The sequence below is a fragment of the Alternaria rosae genome (assembly GCF_020736505.1).
Source record: "Alternaria rosae strain MPI-PUGE-AT-0040 chromosome Unknown BKA58scaffold_1, whole genome shotgun sequence".
In the NCBI taxonomy this organism is placed as follows: domain Eukaryota; kingdom Fungi; phylum Ascomycota; class Dothideomycetes; order Pleosporales; family Pleosporaceae; genus Alternaria; species Alternaria rosae.
This window is the reverse complement of record NW_025763570.1, coordinates 3,137,949-3,155,145: the sequence shown is the minus strand read 5'-3', so window position 1 is coordinate 3,155,145 and position 17,197 is coordinate 3,137,949. Positions and strand designations below refer to the sequence as shown.

Here is a 17,197-nt window from a genome sequence, read left to right as displayed (position 1 = left end):
CAATGACAGAGGCGCATTTGCGGAGAACCATCACTGTCCTTGCGGTCTTTATCGTTACGGGTTTCAGAGATCAGATCGTCTATTACGCTCATTCTCAACTGTCGTAGTATCATACGCCGCATTTTTGTATCCTCAAACTGAACGAAAAAAGCAATGCTCGCTGTTATAGCATCTAGCCCAATAGATCTCCCAGAGCGCCGCCAGGCTTGGACCCCGATTGCGGTGCTTGTGCGGCAGGTGTGCTCGGTGTAGAAGCGGAGGCACCCCAAAGTCCCTGAGAAGTCTTTTGCTTCGCCAAATCCCCCATGGTCACCTTTTGTGTTGGTGTGGACGACTTCTTTGGTGCGGCTCCGGCCAGTAGAGAAGCGAAAGCGTCACCGCCAGCTTTCTTGGGAGCAGCTCCTCCGCCAATGCGACCACCTGGTGACATGACAGAAGGCGTAGATGCTCCTGATTGGGGCGCGGGCTGAGGTACTGAAGTGAAGTAGTTCGGGCCGGCCGCTTGGTATCCTGTGGGCTGTGGTGGCTGCGAGAAGCTCGACGTCATGGAAGGAGGCGCGCTCATCTTGTTCGCAGCGGGTGGTGGCGAGACGGTCGCAAATAAGTTACTGAGATTGTTGTTCTGCGCAGCAGACTGAGCCTGCGGTGCGGCGAATTGGGTTGATGATGTGATGGTAGAGGTCGAAGCAGGAGACGCAACGTTGAAAGCTGAAGCAGCTGGCTTGGATGCTGGTGCTGCCGGTGCCGGCGCCGCAGACTGGAAGTCATCGAAATCGTCGTCGTCGCCAAAGTCGTCACTTGCAGCAGTAACAGGCTGCTTCCCTGCCGAAGTCGACATAGGCGCGGGCTCGTCGTCAAACGCAAGCAAGTCGACTACTGGCTCAGGTGCTTTCGGCTTAGGCTCCTCCTTCTTGACCTCTTTCTTTGTGTGACTCGCTGTAGGCTCTCTCCGCCGTGCTGGTGCTGAGCTGGCACTCTCGCCCTCGTCGTATTCATCGTATTCGTCGAACTTGTCGCGCCTCTGTTGCGTGTCTGCGAAGCCGGACTGGTTACCTCCGAAGCCACCGCCGTCGCCATAGACCTCTCCTCTGTAGCCGCCATAGTCCGCCTGCTCGCTACCAAAGCCTCCGTACCGGCTGCCACCTCCACTGCCTCCCGAGAAGCCGCCCATGCCGATACCTGCTCCGCCCTCGACACCGCCAAATTTGTTTCGGTTCGCTCGCGCTTTCTTGCGCTCGGTCCGGATGCGATCGACATCGCTGAGGAGTTCGGCGAGCTCCTTGGCACGGTTGCGCACGTTGATGCCTTGATCCTTGCCGTTGGAATCGATGAAGTGGAACTGCCGTAGCATCTTGAGGAGCGAGACATGGGAGCGCGCGTCGTCGATGACTCGTTCCGAACCGTTCTTGATCAGGTATTCGAGAAGTTGCAGAGCCTGGGTCTGTTAGCGACGGTGGTGGCACAGAGTGCTCAACATGCCTTGTAGATCTGTCTCCATTCCTCAGAGGCCTTCTCGGTGAAGCGCTTGTATATCATAGGCATGATCTCATTCAAGAGTTGGCTACTCTGTTAGCCGCGGTCCACCAGCTCCTCGGGCATCGCCTACTAATTGAAGGTTCCATTGGCAATCTCCTGTAGCATAGTCGATGATGCACCTTGCCATCTGTCAGCGGAAGCTTTCGCGGCGCACGAGGTTTCGCTCACCCCATGGCTCATTGTTTGTCGCCTCGCGGACCTTGGCCTCCATCTCCGTGTAGTTCATGACGGCTGCGCAGCGTGTTAGCATTGGCCAGCTGGCTTCATGCTTCCCCTCAGCCTACCATTTTGGGCCTTGCGAAATCCGGCCTTGAGGTCGTAGAGCGTGAGATTGCTCACTTGGTCCTTCAAGCTGTTTAGATCCATGATTGCAGACTTCCGGCGCGTAAATCTGGTGGTTTGGCGATGTTGGTGTACTGTAGTTGGGCTGGCAGCTATCGACCACGGTCTCGGTAGCGGACCCCCGAGGGCGCTTTGCACAAGTTTCGGGAACTCGGAATGGGCGCTTGCGTTTGGGATATTCGTGTGACGGAAAATGTCAATCAAGAATGATGCAAAAGTCTTCAATTACAGAACGGCTTTACTAAGTGAGCAAGCCACGCTTAGGAGGTACATACTCCCGTAGAGGGCAGCCAGACCAAGCCCAAGGTTCACGTGACACAAGCTCGGACCTGGCCAGCAGTGGGAATTATCGACGACTTTCGTCCGACAGTTGTACAGCTTCTCGTACCAGTACAGCGTGATTCAACGAAGATCCGTGTTCCATTCAGTATGAGATGAAGCGGGTATCAATTCCAGGGCGGCCCGGTCGCATGCAGAGTCCCACGATTGATGTGAGCAATGAAGCGCCGAATCGGGGAACGCGCTAGACTCGTGCACAAGCTTGAGGTATCCAAAGTTTTCCATCTGGTCATCCATCCGACACTACACCTGCTGCCACTCGTCGGTAGTTCCTCAATTGTATTATATCTCTTCCATCTTGCATACCGTGTTGCATAGCGGCCCGATTCCTCGTACCATTCTGTAAGTTGCCACCGTTGGATTTGTACACCTCGATCCTTGGGGTGTTATAGCTATTCTACAGTTCTCTGTAGCTCTAAATGGAGTTCACAGCCAACATAGTGGCACCGGACTTCAGCTCCAAAGCTGCAGCATCTCCCAGAAGAAAACTACCTGCTATCTCACGATTCACTGCCAAGCTCCATGACCTAACTGCCTATCAGGTTAGACTCACACCCCGCGCTGCATCATGCCCCACCTACCGAGAGCTTCTGCTCTTTCAGCTTTCCGTGCAGGTCCCCAACTGCGCGCTCCTATTAACAAACGCTTCTTCACTCCCTCGGCATACAACATGGCCATCAAGGCTTACTTTGATTGCTCTTGGACCGGCCCCATCGTCGAGGTCGACAACGCTGGCAACGTCACCGGCCAAGGTGATGTCAAAGGTAGCTACTGCTAGCTTTTTAATTAAATGCTACTTGCAATCACTAACTTTGTATACCTACAGCGCAAACCGGCCGTGTCAACTTCGAGCTCTTCGACGATGTCGTCCCCAAGACAGTTGAGAACTTCCGCGCTCTCTGCACCGGCGAGAAGGGCTTTGGCTACAAAGGCTCAAAGTTTCACCGTGTGATTCCCGACTTCATGCTCCAGGGTGGTGACTTCACCCGCGGCAATGTGAGTTTTGGCCTCGACACACCATAGGGACAGTTGGCTAACAGGCAGCAGGGCACAGGTGGTAAGAGCATCTACGGTCCACAGTTCGCCGACGAGAACTTCAAGTTGAAGCACAACCGCCCCTTCCTCCTCTCCATGGCCAACGCCGGTCCCAACACGTAGGTTCTACACATCCACGGATTAGCGGAGTCATGGCTAACACGTCACAGCAACGGTTCTCAGTTCTTCGTCACCACCGTCGTTACCTCATGGCTCGATGGCAAGCACGTCGTCTTTGGCGGTGTTCCCGACGGCGACGTCGAATCCTACAAGGTTGTCCGATCAATCGAGGCCTGCGGCTCCAGCAACGGCACCATCAAGTACAAGGATGGCCCACCTACCATCACTGATGCCGGGGCCCAGTAGGTACTCTGCGATGAAGGTGGAATATAGCCATGTTTGACTATCTGAGAAGGAGTTTATGTGCAATAGACAGCTTGGAATCTAGTAGTAATGGTCAACGAGGCTCTATAACTCTTCGAGTGGCTATAAATGAGCAAAAGTACCCATTCCGATGCGCATGTGATTCTTTCGACACGCTTGTCAAATGCTCTCTTTCACAACACAGGCGCGCTGCTAACTGCGACTTTTTTGTCGCGAGGAGGGGCAGCATTTTACCCCGCATTCGTCATATCTCCGCTCATTCCGCACTACGGGAGCTCGAGCGGAAGAACGTTCTTTGAGTGATGTCCCTTCTTATAGCCATATAATACACGGGTATACAAGTATCTGTCTAAGTATATATATCAATGAGGTGTTCGAGACTCCACCAAGCGCTGCACGAGCTTGATAGCTTCATACCCACTCCCCAGCTCATGCTACGCCTGTGTCCACAAATGCCGACAAAGCTCCACTCCAATCGCGTGGACGGTTAGATCTAGCGGCGATGATCCGCAATTTTCATCGTATAGGGCGTGATGTCGACATACTCACCATGTCATCTTGATAGGCGTTTTCTCCATTGACTTAAAGTCTTTCGTCCACGCCGATAGAGAAAAGGCTGTGTCATTTACCATCAGGTTGACACCCGCACAGCATCAGAAGCAGTCGCAATACTACAGATATCGCTATTTGGCTGCCGAAGATCTCGGAGTCATCCATTCACAGTCATCATGTCGACATACCACCCATCAACACACGGTGTCCACGGCGACGACCGCATCAACGTCCTCACCGATGTCGCCCCACCAATTCACACATCAACCACCTTCAGGTATCCTCACGATCCATCAGAGCTTCAACCCGTCCCGAAAGAAGGCGAATTCGTCGACCTGCAAACTCCTCTAATCTACTCCCGCCTCGCATCGGCCAGCACCAATCGCCTAGAAACGATCCTAGCGCCTTTAATCTACCCTGACGCAAAACAGGAGGAATTAGATGGCCAATCTGGGTTAGCAAACCACGTCGTAAGCTATACAAGCGGTCTCAGCGCTTTCCACGCCTTGCTTGTCAACGTTGTCCCCAAAGTTATCGCCATCAGCGGCGGCTATCATGGCTGCCACGGCGTGATCGACCTGCACAAGAAGATGCACGGGGTCAAGACCGTGGATCTCCATGCCGATGATGCTGCTTGGGACGCCGCCGGCCTGGGAAAAGGCGATCTCGTGCATCTCGAAACACCCCTGAACCCCACAGGCGAAGCTTTCGAAATAGCGAAGTACGCTGCCCGAGCGCACAAGCGGGGCGCGTTCCTCAGCGTCGACGCTACATTTGCACCACCAGGTCTACAAGACCCGTTGCTGTGGGGCGCTGATGTGGTGATGCATTCTGGAACAAAATACATTGGTGGTCACAGCGATATGCTTTGCGGTATTTTGGCTACTGCGAAAGGACCCGAAGGACTAAAGCAAGCAAAGACGCTACGTGCTGAGCGCATTTTCCTGGGTGCAGTCCTTGGTAGTCTAGAGAGCTGGCTCGGCGTGCGAAGTCTTCGGACCTTTGATTTGCGCGTTCAAAGACAGAGCAGTAACGCGGAAAACCTCGTCCGCTGGCTGCAAGACTCACTCAACGGCAAGGGTGAAGACGCGGAAGTGGTAAATAACGTCGTGCACAAGGTCGCTCACGCAAGTTTGCAAGAAAAGGACATGTCGTGGTTGAAGAAGCAGATGCCGAATGGGTTCGGTCCTGTCTTCAGCATCTACATGAAGAGTAGTCAGCAGGCGCGGTCGCTTCCCTCCAACCTGCGTCTCTTTCACCATGCGACCAGTTTGGGGGGTGTGGAGAGTTTGATCGAGTGGCGCAGGATGAGCGACGCGGATGTGGATGAGAGGCTGCTGAGGGTTAGTGTGGGCGTGGAGAACTGGGAGGACTTGAAGAATGATTTTCTGGGAGCTTTCAAGGCTTTGGTTGAGGGAGGAACGAGTGGGGAGAGTGGGAAAGGGGATGGAAATGTGCAGGTCGGACAGGATGGGGCGCAGATGCCGAAAGCAGGAGCTGGTGCGGTGTGATGAAGGTCGCTTTGTCGTGACATGCTGGTAGGAGCGGTATTAGTGTTATAGATCATTACAAACGTGAACACGAAGAAAGGACAGTGACATTCATGCCTTTGTGCCATGTGCCTGAGAGGGCCAGCTTGGGATAGCACCCGGATTAGGATCCATTTCTGGGGAAAAGTGGAGAAGCAGAAGCAGAAGAAGACGCGGAGGTGCTTCTAGTCAGTACTTAATTTTGTTTGGGAATAAACTCTATATTTTGGTGGCCAAGACTTGAAGGTTATCACCTGACGCTTGTGTAGGAAATTAGCTTCGGCGTTTGGCAAATGCATTGACAGGCGCGTATACAGCACAATGCGGTGACCTGAGGATATCAAGCATTCGTCAAGACACGTCTCCGCAGTGAAATTACCAAGTGCAAGCTGGTACCGTATCATCAGCTGGGAAAGACGCGAAGCCCGACTGGAACATAGTCGGCGTGGGTAGTTGTGGGTCCCCGACGCTTTCCGCAGCCAGAACGGCCCTCCTCGCAGTCGCCATGCTAACATCAAGCCATGACAAAATTTTGCTTCTTCTCCATAATATCCGATACCGGTGCGCATGGTCCCGATCCAGAGTCTGAGTGGAGATGATGTGGTCAGAAGAATTGAATCCTGGGGGCTGGTCCAGGACTTTGAGCGATGCCGCCATGGCTACGCTCGGCTCTCAGCGTGGGCGGCAGACCAAACACAGATCACGAACGGAGCTGTGCTGGCAAGATGACGCTAATGTGAGGAGCGGCTGGTTGTGCATTTCGCCGACTGTGGGGTAACAGGCATTGCGAAGGTCACGATGGCAGCTTGGAGGTCAAAGCCATGGCAAAAGCAAGGGATCGCAGAAGGGGAATTGATGATGCTACGTCACCGGCTGACATGGCGAGCAGGCACGACGAGTCTGCCACAAACTCTACAACGGTCATTACATCATATCCAACGATGCCCTTCAACACCATCACATCGCCATGAATGCTAGACATGTCGTTTACACCACAGGAACGCGTTACGGCATTGTCCAATCATCAGCCCGTCTAGCGCGGGCGATAAGCCGGCGTCTGCGTCAGTCTGGCACCATCTGGAGCAACAATGAAGCTGCACTAGTGCGACATGACCGCATCCGACGCAAGCCGAGCATCGCGTGCGATATCGTGGAGCACCAAGAGTACCAACCATGGTATATATGCCTTTCATCACGATGAAAAAAGTCACAGGACCTCCAGAATTGCTCGCGCTCTCAAGCTTGCAAACATCGACAAATCTATAAACCGTGCCGATTCACCAACTCCAAGTACAAACTACACCACCTTGCACACCACCACTTGAGCGCCAGAGCCACACCTACACTCAACATGATGATCCGGAGACAGAACCTCCACCGCTTCCAGAGCCTCGCACTCGCACAAACATCCAGAACCCTTGCACAAACACCACGCTACGTCTCCCAGAGCGCACGACAGAATGTCTCTATCCCCGCCTCATCACAAGTCTCGACCTCACATCTACTGTCGACACAGCCAGAGTCGCAAATAGCGCAGACAAAAGCAGTCCTCGGACGCCTACCTACCGAGACTGTCCTCCGATCCTACCTTATCACAGCCGTATCATCACGGCCTCTGCTGCTCAATGCTTGCTTCGGCATCTTACGGCGCATGCTAGACTCGAAGTCTTTCCTCCTGAGCATCGAGCGAAACCCAGTGCTGTCCAACTTGCTCAAGAAGACTTTCTACGCGCAGTACTGCGTTGGCGAGAAGAAGGATGAGGTTGTCAAGAACACCGAATTCGCGCGCACACTTGGATATGGCGGCATCCTGTTTGAGTACGCGCTCGAGGTTCTAGGTGGAAAGGCACCGACTGCCGAGGAGACCAAGATGGAGATTGAGGTGTGGAGGAAGGGCATGTTGCAAAGTGTCGATATGGCGAAGGAGGGCGACTTCGTTGGACTGAAGTAAGTCCTCCCTCAGTGGCTCACGAGAAACTTGATGTTAACCGCCATATAGATGGTCCGGTCTCGGTCGTCATGCCCTCAACCTCCTCCAGAACCAGCAAGATGCCACCCCTGAAATGTGGGATGCCATCACAGCAGCTTGCGATGCCGCCGCTGCAAAGGGTGTCAGTCTCCTCCCTGGCGCCGAAGAAGAAGCCACCAACCGTGGACTCGAGAGGTGGACGCTAGCCCTACAGGAGAAATACAATAAGCCCGAGAATGGTCGTGCAGTCCTCTACATCACATACCAATGCTACCTTCGCGACATCTCGAAGCGCCTGGCCCAGCACCTTGAGCGCGCATCAAAGAAAGGCTACATCGCCGGTGTCAAGCTCGTACGCGGCGCCTACCTCACCTCCGAGCCCAAGCACCTTACGTTCGATACCAAAGCCGGCACTGACGCCAACTACGATGCTTGCGCTGATGCCGTAGTCCGCCAACAATGGACTGACAAGGTCCCCGCCCCCACACCAGGCACTCCCTTCCCCAAGGTCAACATTGTCCTAGCAACCCACAACCTCGCCTCCGTCCAAGCTGCCCAGAAGATCCGCGCCCAACAAATGCTCTCCACCTCCCCAGAGAACCTACCCCGTCTCACCTACGCCCAACTACAGGGTATGGCCGACGAGATCTCTCAGGCTCTAGTCCAAGACGAGACGATGAAGGCGGATACCCAGGCTAAGGTCGTCAAGTGCATGACTTGGGGAACTACAACTGAGTGCCTGAACTTCTTGCTCAGGAGGGCGAGTGAGAACAAAGAGGCTGCGCTCCGTACTGAGGATACCCGAAAAGCGATGGGCAAGGAGCTCTGGAGGCGGTTGAGGGGTGTTTTCGGCCTTGCTTAAATCGGGCTTTTCGTTTTTGGGATTGATGATTTATGAAGCGAGGCATTTGCATGAGCATAAGCATGGCGTTTGGAGGAACGATGGGGAAGCTACTTCTAGCATCACGGCTACCCTTTTTCTTCAGCATTTGAGATTTTGGGTATTTTGCATAGCGGTTTCACTTACGAGGGAGGGTACTTCCCAGATATCAATATGAACATCATAAACTATTATTATTCATCTCTGTCGCTGTGATCTTGGCCATGTCAGTCGTGTCAGTCAGATGGTCAGGAGTCTCGCCCGTAGTCGTCGTCGTCGCTGCTACCGCCCCACAACCTCGCTTACCACGTCAACATGCTCTTGCCCACAGTTGCCTTGTCGATAGGTACCAATTAATTTTTATTAGTCATCAACAATTGCCTCCTTGGCTAAGTGGTAAAGCGTCGCACTTGTAGTAACTACTAGATATGCGAAGATCGGTCGTTGTAAGTTGAACCGCGCTTGGTTCAAATTCCATTACTAACAGTATTATAGCGATTCGGCCAGGTGGCATTCATTCGTCTTCTTTTTGCTCATGAAAAAATTGAATCGATTCATTCTGTCTATTATCTTTGCTCGTATTATAACATGAAAATTGTGTTGTACACCAGGTTCTCAAGGTTGGTTTCTGTTTTTTGCAATGATCTTTACGACTGGTACAAAAAAGCACTATCGTAGGAGTTATACACCTCTATTTCTTCTTTGCTTAGAGGACTTATAAGATTCGCCTGTAGTGTTATTGCTTCTCTAGTCAACCTCATGTGTATACCTTCTTAACTTGCATCAAGAGTACTCCAATGCAGTAAGATTCTATGCCGTCCATGTCTAGAACAGGCAATTAGGCAATGACTAGAAGCAGCCCTCAGACTCGCAATCGATACAATGTAATTATAAGTTTAATTATAAAGGAAGAATGTACTTAGAACAAATACGCGGAAGTGCGAACGGTACGAGATGGGGGTCTGCGAAGATTGGCAGCCTCGGTTCAACGCACGGGCCCTCCATGCCGAGATGCTCCTTCTTCTCCCCAACGCAGATCACCATCGCGACGTCTCCAACAATACGCCTGCAAGCTAGCCGAAATTATGAATAGTAGCACTCGTACGCTTGACGCACTCCAGATAGCCTTGTCAACCCTCGCTACCCGCAAGTTTACGCCAAGCCCCGGCCCGAAACACCAAGGCCTCCAAGCTCAAACCACAGCTGCTGCAAGATCCGCGCATCAAACACAGCTTCCATAAGCCTCGTCCAGATCACACCGCTCACTGGTGGAAATCAGTCATGTCAAGCTCAGGAGAGGCAAGGCGAAGCTCTGACCTGTAGGCTTGGCTATACTCGTACGCGTTTAGAAGTGAAAGAAACTGTGTTTCGCAGGCTCGAAGCCTTTTCGTGATTTGTAGCATGCCGTTCATGCAGTATAGATGTATGGTAATCCCCCACACTTCTTTCTTTTCTTCTCTCTCCGCTATACTGCCGTGCGGTATCTCTTGTCTGCCATCCTTCTTTCGATTCTTCTTTCTGGCCGGTCCATCATTTAAATAGCCTAATTTCTATTTCCATCTATTGAGCTCGTTGTTATCGTCATCATGTACGGACTCATCACCCTCTCGCTGCTTTCTCTTACTTCGGCTTTGCCACAACGCAACCGCGGCGGTAACGGCAACGGACAACAAGCGACGGCCTTTCAAAAAGCGGCTCAGGTGCCCCAGGGAATCTCTACTGCCACCGATGGCTCTATGATCCTAGACGACACGGTCATGGTCAACAACCTGCCTATTCGATTCAAGATCTCCGCACCGGCAGACCAATTCCTTCCTGCTTCGGGTGTCCCCGGTGCGGCAGCTACGTCGGCGAACGGCACCCTGGGCGCGAACGTGTTGCTCCATGGCGACGGCGGACAAAGTTTCTTCGACATGCCAAACCAAGCTGTGCAAGCCAACACCATGGGTGTTGCGCTTCTGGCGCCCGACAAGAATCTGTTCTGGGGAGGAGGCGCAGGTCTTCAACGTACAGATGGTGTAGCACACGCTCAGGCCGTCAACGACTTCATCCAGACGGAGCTGCCGCAACGGGTCGCAGTTAACATGTCCAACATCGTCTTCACTGGTGTCTCGGGCGGCTCGCTGATGATGTCCGGCTTCTTCATCCCAGCACAGATGCAAAACTACGCCAACTCAGCTGTCGAGCTTAACTGCGGTGGCATGCCGCCGCAAGTCGCTTTCCAGAACGCTGCCACAGTCATGTCTCAGACAAGAATACACTTCCAATCTACACAGAGTGAGCTCCAGTTGCTCCAGGATAGTATTCCGCAGGCTGTTGCAGCCTATGAGCAGCTTGGTGCAGATGCAGGTTTGAGCGCGGCTCAGGTCAACACATTGCAGACAGTGGACAACACACCTGCGGGAGGACATTGCGAGTTTGACGGCCAAGACTTCGTTTCTGGAGTACAGACCATGTCGTCGAGCTATGCGAGCGTCATGCAGGGCGGTAACGGCGCGGTGCAAGGCATTGGTGCGCCGAGCACTGGCGTAGTCACGACGGGTGTTGTTGGGAACGAGAACTTGAAGTTCGTTGGTGGGCAGAGGAAGCGTGAGGTTGAGGCGAGGAGTATGATACAGATGCGATGGGCGCAGGACGTTGTCGAGGAGGCGGACTTCCAGATGCTTGCGTGCGATAGAAGTTCGTGCTCAGCCGATGAGCCTAGGGTCTAGATGTGCGTGGGTTTAGTACATAATTCCTGTCTCCATGTCAGATCAATCAACAGAGTCCGACCATCGCAGACAGTTTCCTTGACGCGCTTCTTGTGCTGCTAGTCCTGTTGGTGCACTGCCAGCAAATCATTTATCCGTCACTGCAATGAGGAACACAAAGTGTGGTTTTGGTCGTAATGTTCATTTGACTGGTATTGTGAAGGTCGTCCCATTGCTAATCGTGGTTGCAATGTCGTCTCCCAAATCCTTCACCCCGTAAATGCATTTTCGCCGTGCCCGTAAACCCATGAATGTGATCGAAAGCAGGAAAAGAGACACCTCACATGACGACACCGGAGTTGGAGGCGATACGCTGAACATTGTTAGTACTGACTCTCTTGATGGTGTGTGCAGACGTACCGGCCACAGCTCAGCGGCCTCCTTTGCGACGGGTCCAGTGATGGCGGAGCCCTTCATTTCACCCTTGGGGTTGACAATGACACCGGCGTTGTCCTCGAAGTACAGGTAGATACCGTCTGCTCGCCTCCATGGCTTGCTCTGGCGGACAATGACGGCGGGCATGACCTTCTTCCTCAGCTCGGGCTTTCCCTTCTTGACGGTCGCCATGACCATGTCACCGGCACCACCAGCGGGCAGGCGGTTGAGACGCGCACCAATACCCTTGACGGAGATGATGTACAGGTTGCGGGCACCGGAGTTGTCGCAGCAGTTCATGACGGCGCCGCTGTGCTGCTATTAGCCTGCATTCATTTGTGTGCCTTGTGTGCGTGTTCGCGAACGGAAACGGTCTCGGCGGAGCGATCGCATCGGGGTCAAACGTACACTGGCAGACCAAGAGTCATCTTGAGCTTGTTACCGGAGGTAGAACCTCGACTGCACACACGTTAGCCAGCATTCCTCCGCGAGACAGCCTCGAACTGCCCAATTTGTCGCTGAGGACTACGTACCCGCGCTTTCCAGACATTTTGGTAGATTATCGGGGGGATATTCGATTTGGGCGGGTTTCGGGTGCGTCGTCGCTGGAGTTGTCGTGAGCGTCGTGAAGTTCGGCAAGTGGGTTGGCAACGACGAAATTCGTGTGGGCGCACGGACCCCGCTAGCGTCATCTTTACTTCTCGACACCAACACCAACACCAACACCAAGATTGCTCACACCTATATTTGGGGATACTCATACCTCCAACTACATACTTGCGCTGCTCTATGTACAAGACTATGCGACTCATAATCTGAGAGAGCGCCCGTCCGATCGTTGACTTGTCGTGGCTGCGAGCATGATTTGTCCAAGAACCACGACATCAGCAATGCTTTGAAGTGAAAAGAGCTGCAGACATATAGACCCCGCTTTGCCTACTGTTGATAGAATTCTGACCAAAACAACCGATCGTGTACTTTGCCAGTCGGCGAGACTGTTCTTCGTCGATGAACCAACATGACATCCTGAAAGCGCTTGCTGCACTCTCTCGTCGGGAGCGAAGCGACCAGACTAGCCGCATAAGTCCATCAGAGATCAAAGTCGGGACAATTTGATGCATTATACAGAGACCTGCCACAGGTTTGCAAGTCCACCTATAGTTCACGACTTTAAACCCTTTTCTTGGTATCTCAAGAACTCGGTTCTGAAGGTGGGTTGTCAATTGATGTCGAATACGCGACACGCCTTTGACATGAGCCCGTCTTGATATAAGAATATTACGCCGACTGAGCAGCTACAGGTCATGCTGCTTGGTAATAGCATATCGCTGGAGCAGGATGCTGCATGAGCGAATGTGGTGGCTACTCCGATCGATACACCTGACTCAGACCTTCCGTCCCTTGTCTTGGCATCAAATATTGCGGTGGAGACTGGGTAAACATTGCTATGGGCACTCGATTCATGCAATCAGGCATCCGCGAAGTTTCGGTTGTCAGTTGGCGGTGTCGCGCAATGATAGACCGAGAGGGTTAAACACGCGTTGGCCTGCGGGCACAAACAGGGAATCTTTGAACCCTGGAAGTCTGCTCTGAGGAGACATGCTAATTTTGTTCGCGTAAGCCCGGCGACGCAACAACGTGGACGACCACTAAGGAACCCCAAGACTTGCTAGGACTATGAGCCTGGTCAAACCATGAAAAGCAACGTTGGAGCTTAGACGTTGCATCCCGCTCGTCATCACAACAAGCTCGACCCCGCAAGCCCCCGCAAAGTACCCAGGCACTACCGAAATTGGGCCCGACCGAACTCGACCGAGGATTTCGATCCGCCAAACCCCAGAAAGGGATCAAGGCCGCATCTTGCCTCTCGTATTAACTCACGACGGGACTAGGGCTGCGAGATTTTGTGAAGCGACAAGCGATTGTACATGCCGAATGACGATGAGTACCACCGTCACAATCAGCCCCACGGTCCGATTGAAAAGCCACAGAGGTATAAAGAGGTCCGTAAATGATACTCAAATGTATCAAGCATTCCTTGGCCATCATCATGAAGCCTCAAGCACTTCTTGCGTATGGCGCGGTGGCTCTCGCCCAGCAAGTCTACGTCCCTGCTGAAGGACCAGCCTCGCGACCGCAATGCTCGGCAAATCAAACATATGCGACTGCAATGCCCTCGTTTACTTTTCGAGAGTTCAGTTTCACACAGACCGAGACTGTTCGTACAGCAACATCTGCCCCGGCTCCCACTACTACTACTACTTATGCACCACCGTACGCATCGCTCAGTAGCTTGGTTCCAAATTTGACGACGACACAATGGGGTAACTGGAACTCAAATGCCACTGCATCAGCAACCGACTTGGGGAACCCATACGGAAATGCGTCCTGGACGGCTCTCTGGACGACCGTGCCTTGGGTCAACTTCACGACTGGGATGTACTCTACAACAGTTGAACCGACGCCAGTACCAACCAGCGAGCTCATCCTGCCACCACCTGAGCCACTGGTACCTCAACAATGCTACTCTTTCCCCGCAGACTTCATGCTTGGTGTGGCGGCATCAGCGGTTCAAATCGAGGGAGCCGTCGCAGATGAGGGACGGACACCCGTTCACAACGACGTTGCTGCCTTGAACAACCCGGGCCAAGCGCCGAACTGGATCGCCAACGAACACTACTACTTGTACAAGCAAGACATTGAACGAATTGCTGCCATGGGCATCAAGTATTACAGATTTTCCATTCCTTGGACTCGAATTCTGCCGTTCATTTTACCAGGCACACCAGTTAATAAGCAAGGTCTTTCGCACTACGACGATCTTATCAACTTCGTTTTGGAAAAGGGCATGCATCCCGCTGTTATGCTTTACCACAACGACTCTCCTTTCCAATATTATAACAACATTAGCGATGTCTTTATCAAGCCCGGAACTGGAGGTATTGGCTATCTGGACTCTTGTTTCCACTGTAGCTACAAGAATGTGTCGTGGGAGGATGCTTTCGTCGAATACGGAAAGATTGTCATGACACATTTTGCTGACCGCGTGCCAATCTGGTGGTCCTTCAATGAGCCTCTTTTGGGTGCGCGGAACGGAAAGTCTGTTGATGCCGTCATCAAAGCTCATGCAAGGCTCTACCACTTCTACCACGATGACATTGGTGGAACTGGCAAGATGTCGCTCACATTCAATGACAACTTTGGCGTCCCACGCAACCCGGATGACCCCGCTGACGTCGACGCTGCCAACCACTTCAACTCCTTCCAGCTAGCTACCTTTGCCAACCCTATCTTCCTCGGAACAGACTACCCGGAATCATTCAAGAGTAGTGTTGACGACTACGTGCACTTGAGCGAAGAAGATCTACAATACATCAACGGCACTGCAGACTTCTTCTCGATCCAACCGTACACTGCGACAGTAGTCAGTCCACCGCCGAATGACACCATCGCGGACTGCGCTGCCAACATCACTCATCCCCTCCGGCCTTACTGTGTAACTCAGAGCACTCTCACCACCACTGGCTGGGACATTGGATATCGCAGTCAATCATATGTCTACCTGACACCCAGCTATTTCCGCACCTACCTAAACTATCTCTGGAACACATGGCGTTCTCCAGTGGCCGTCACTGAATTCGGCTTCCCTGTCTTCGCCGAGGCGCAGAAAGAGCAAGCAGACCAAGAGTTCGACAGCCCAAGGAGCTGGTACTACCAGACGTATCTGAACGAAGGCCTGAAGGCGATCTGGGAAGACGGTGTCAATTTCATTGGCGCGTTTGCTTGGTCGTGGGCCGACAACTGGGAGTTTGGTGACTACGATCAGCAGTTTGGTATCCAGACTGTGAACCGCACGACGCAAGTGCGAAGGTACAAGAAGAGTTTCTTCGACTACGTGGACTTTATCGAGAGCAGGAGACAGGCAGAGTAGATGTCATAACATGTTTGATCCCATGTGTACATACAAGAATCGTGTCAAAAGTATATACATCCAGAGCTACCCGACGATATACGATCATAATCTCTAAAGACGACTAACAAACCCACTTCGATCCATCTTGACCAAGTACTCTCTTCCAATATCCTCAACTTTTGTCACACCCGCAAGTCCCATACACAACTTGAATTCATCACTCAATAGCTTCAGCGCTAGTTCAACACCTTCTTGCCCTTTGTACGCCAATCCCCAAAGTATCGGCCTGCCAACCCAGACGAAGTCCGCACCTAGCGCGAGTGCTTTGAATACATCCGTCCCATGCCTGATTCCTCCGTCGACATGTACAGGAATCGTCTTCCCAGTCTGCGAACGCACCGCGGCAACAACTTCAGGCAACGCATCAATGGTAGCCAACGCGCCGTTAAGTTGTCTTCCTCCATGGTTCGACACAACAATACCATCGACGCCGTGGTGGCACGCTAGTAGTGCGTCTTCACCCGTCGCGACGCCCTTCACCCAGACTTCCATCTCTGGGTAACATTGTTCTTTCAACCAGGTTATGTCGCGTTCCCAGCATAAGGTCGGGTTGGGTGCGTGGGTGTGAAAGGTTATCGGTCCTTGTGGTGGCTGTCTCTTGTTGCCATCGCTGGCACTGGGTGTCTCGCTCCGTTTGCGCGATTCGTTCGCTTCCGTGGATGGTAAGGCGATCTTATCTTCGACCTTCGTCCCTGCGTCGTGGTTGTCGTCGCGGTTGAAGTTTGCTACTTTGAGGTGTTTTGGCAGCTTGAACTGGTTCCTTATCTCCAAGTTTCGGCGCCCGAGAACTGGGGTGTCGACTGTGAGCATGACGGCTTTGTAGCCGGCTTTCTTGGCGCGTTGGATGAGCTTTTGGCTTTGGGTGCGCTCTTCGAAGAGGTAGAGTTGTAGGGCTCCGGGATGGTTGCCCAACGCGCCTTTCACGTCTTCAAGACTGGTTGTGCTGAAGCTACTCAGGCCCATTACTATGTCCTTGTTGGCGCATGCGCGTGCAGTCGCTAGTTCACCGTCGTCGTGGGCGAGACATTGCATAGCGGTTGGTGCGACGCCGAGGGGTATGCTATTCTTGTGCCCGAAAACGTTTACGGTCGTATCGATGGAGGAGATGTCGCGAAGCACGCGTGGACGGATGCGGTACTTCTGGTATGCGGTAATGTTCTCGAGGAGCGTCGATCCAGAGTCGGCGCCTTCATTGTAGTAGTCGCGTGTCTGCTTGTCCATGCGCTCTGCGGCAAGCTTCTCGAGTTCGCCGATGGTGAGGCAGTTCAGATCGTGGGGAGTCTTCGTGTCCGACATTTTGATCTGTGTGGTAGGGCAAGGCAATGCGACGGGACGTGATGCGAAGCGAGTGTATATGGGATTTTGGGGAGGACAACGAAGTCGTCGGATATTGAAGGAGACCAGGGGTTAGCCATCTTGTTCATTGCTTCGGCAAACCTATCTTTGATTCGGCTATAAGATAGATGATGACGGCGACGATGTAGCGTGAGAGCTATGGCTTGCCGATCTCGGGTCGACGCGTCAACTTCCCGT

General features: G+C 52.9%; 8 protein-coding genes and 1 pseudogene across 9 annotated transcripts; 6 read left to right on the top strand and 3 right to left on the bottom strand.

The window, feature by feature from the left end:
• Positions 1 to 64: 64 nt before the first annotated feature.
• Positions 65 to 2,133, bottom strand: BKA58DRAFT_464444 (uncharacterized protein). Its single transcript, XM_046174912.1, has 5 exons — positions 1,821 to 2,133; positions 1,705 to 1,767; positions 1,607 to 1,655; positions 1,480 to 1,561; positions 65 to 1,435 (listed from the first exon to the last, which is right to left on the bottom strand). Exons 1-5 carry the CDS (start codon positions 1,900 to 1,902, stop codon positions 173 to 175), a joined length of 1,539 nt encoding a protein of 512 aa, XP_046031374.1. The 5' UTR covers positions 1,903 to 2,133; the 3' UTR covers positions 65 to 172.
• A 487-nt stretch (positions 2,134 to 2,620) lies between these two features.
• BKA58DRAFT_20332 (cyclophilin 1 long isoform) lies at positions 2,621 to 3,664 on the top strand. The gene is made up of 4 exons (XM_046165877.1): positions 2,621 to 2,981; positions 3,044 to 3,213; positions 3,265 to 3,371; positions 3,423 to 3,664. Exons 1-4 carry the CDS (start codon positions 2,786 to 2,788, stop codon positions 3,616 to 3,618), a joined length of 669 nt encoding a protein of 222 aa, XP_046031373.1. The 5' UTR covers positions 2,621 to 2,785; the 3' UTR covers positions 3,619 to 3,664.
• Positions 3,665 to 4,121: 457 nt separating this feature from the next.
• On the top strand, positions 4,122 to 5,801 carry BKA58DRAFT_20334 (cystathionine gamma-synthase (O-succinylhomoserine (thiol)-lyase)). Its single transcript, XM_046165881.1, has one exon. The coding sequence runs from the start codon at positions 4,365 to 4,367 to the stop codon at positions 5,697 to 5,699; it is 1,335 nt and encodes a 444-aa protein (XP_046031372.1). The 5' UTR covers positions 4,122 to 4,364; the 3' UTR covers positions 5,700 to 5,801.
• A 1,083-nt stretch (positions 5,802 to 6,884) lies between these two features.
• Positions 6,885 to 8,779, top strand: BKA58DRAFT_20327 (FAD-linked oxidoreductase-like protein). Its single transcript, XM_046165874.1, has 2 exons — positions 6,885 to 7,664; positions 7,717 to 8,779. The coding sequence occupies exons 1-2, from the start codon at positions 7,069 to 7,071 to the stop codon at positions 8,546 to 8,548; spliced, it is 1,428 nt and encodes a 475-aa protein (XP_046031371.1). The 5' UTR covers positions 6,885 to 7,068; the 3' UTR covers positions 8,549 to 8,779.
• A 166-nt stretch (positions 8,780 to 8,945) lies between these two features.
• On the top strand, positions 8,946 to 9,036 carry BKA58DRAFT_t11 (annotated as a pseudogene). The gene has a single exon. The product of its transcript is annotated as a tRNA-OTHER (tRNA).
• Positions 9,037 to 9,905: 869 nt separating this feature from the next.
• On the top strand, positions 9,906 to 11,428 carry BKA58DRAFT_20227 (uncharacterized protein). The gene has a single exon (XM_046165850.1). It carries the CDS (start codon positions 10,153 to 10,155, stop codon positions 11,275 to 11,277), a length of 1,125 nt encoding a protein of 374 aa, XP_046031370.1. The 5' UTR covers positions 9,906 to 10,152; the 3' UTR covers positions 11,278 to 11,428.
• A 168-nt stretch (positions 11,429 to 11,596) lies between these two features.
• BKA58DRAFT_434243 (ribosomal protein L14 domain-containing protein) lies at positions 11,597 to 12,241 on the bottom strand (the record flags this gene model as incomplete). Its single annotated transcript, XM_046173253.1, has 4 exons — positions 11,597 to 11,629; positions 11,677 to 12,001; positions 12,100 to 12,150; positions 12,225 to 12,241. 4 exons carry the CDS (start codon positions 12,239 to 12,241, stop codon positions 11,597 to 11,599), a joined length of 426 nt encoding a protein of 141 aa, XP_046031369.1.
• Positions 12,242 to 13,741: 1,500 nt separating this feature from the next.
• On the top strand, positions 13,742 to 15,622 carry BKA58DRAFT_306369 (beta-glucosidase; the record flags this gene model as incomplete). The annotated part of the gene is made up of 1 exon (XM_046167110.1): positions 13,742 to 15,622. One exon carries the CDS (start codon positions 13,742 to 13,744, stop codon positions 15,620 to 15,622), a length of 1,881 nt encoding a protein of 626 aa, XP_046031368.1.
• BKA58DRAFT_373403 (L-lactate dehydrogenase) lies at positions 15,623 to 17,197 on the bottom strand. Its single transcript, XM_046169222.1, has one exon. It carries the CDS (start codon positions 16,958 to 16,960, stop codon positions 15,716 to 15,718), a length of 1,245 nt encoding a protein of 414 aa, XP_046031367.1. The 5' UTR covers positions 16,961 to 17,197; the 3' UTR covers positions 15,623 to 15,715.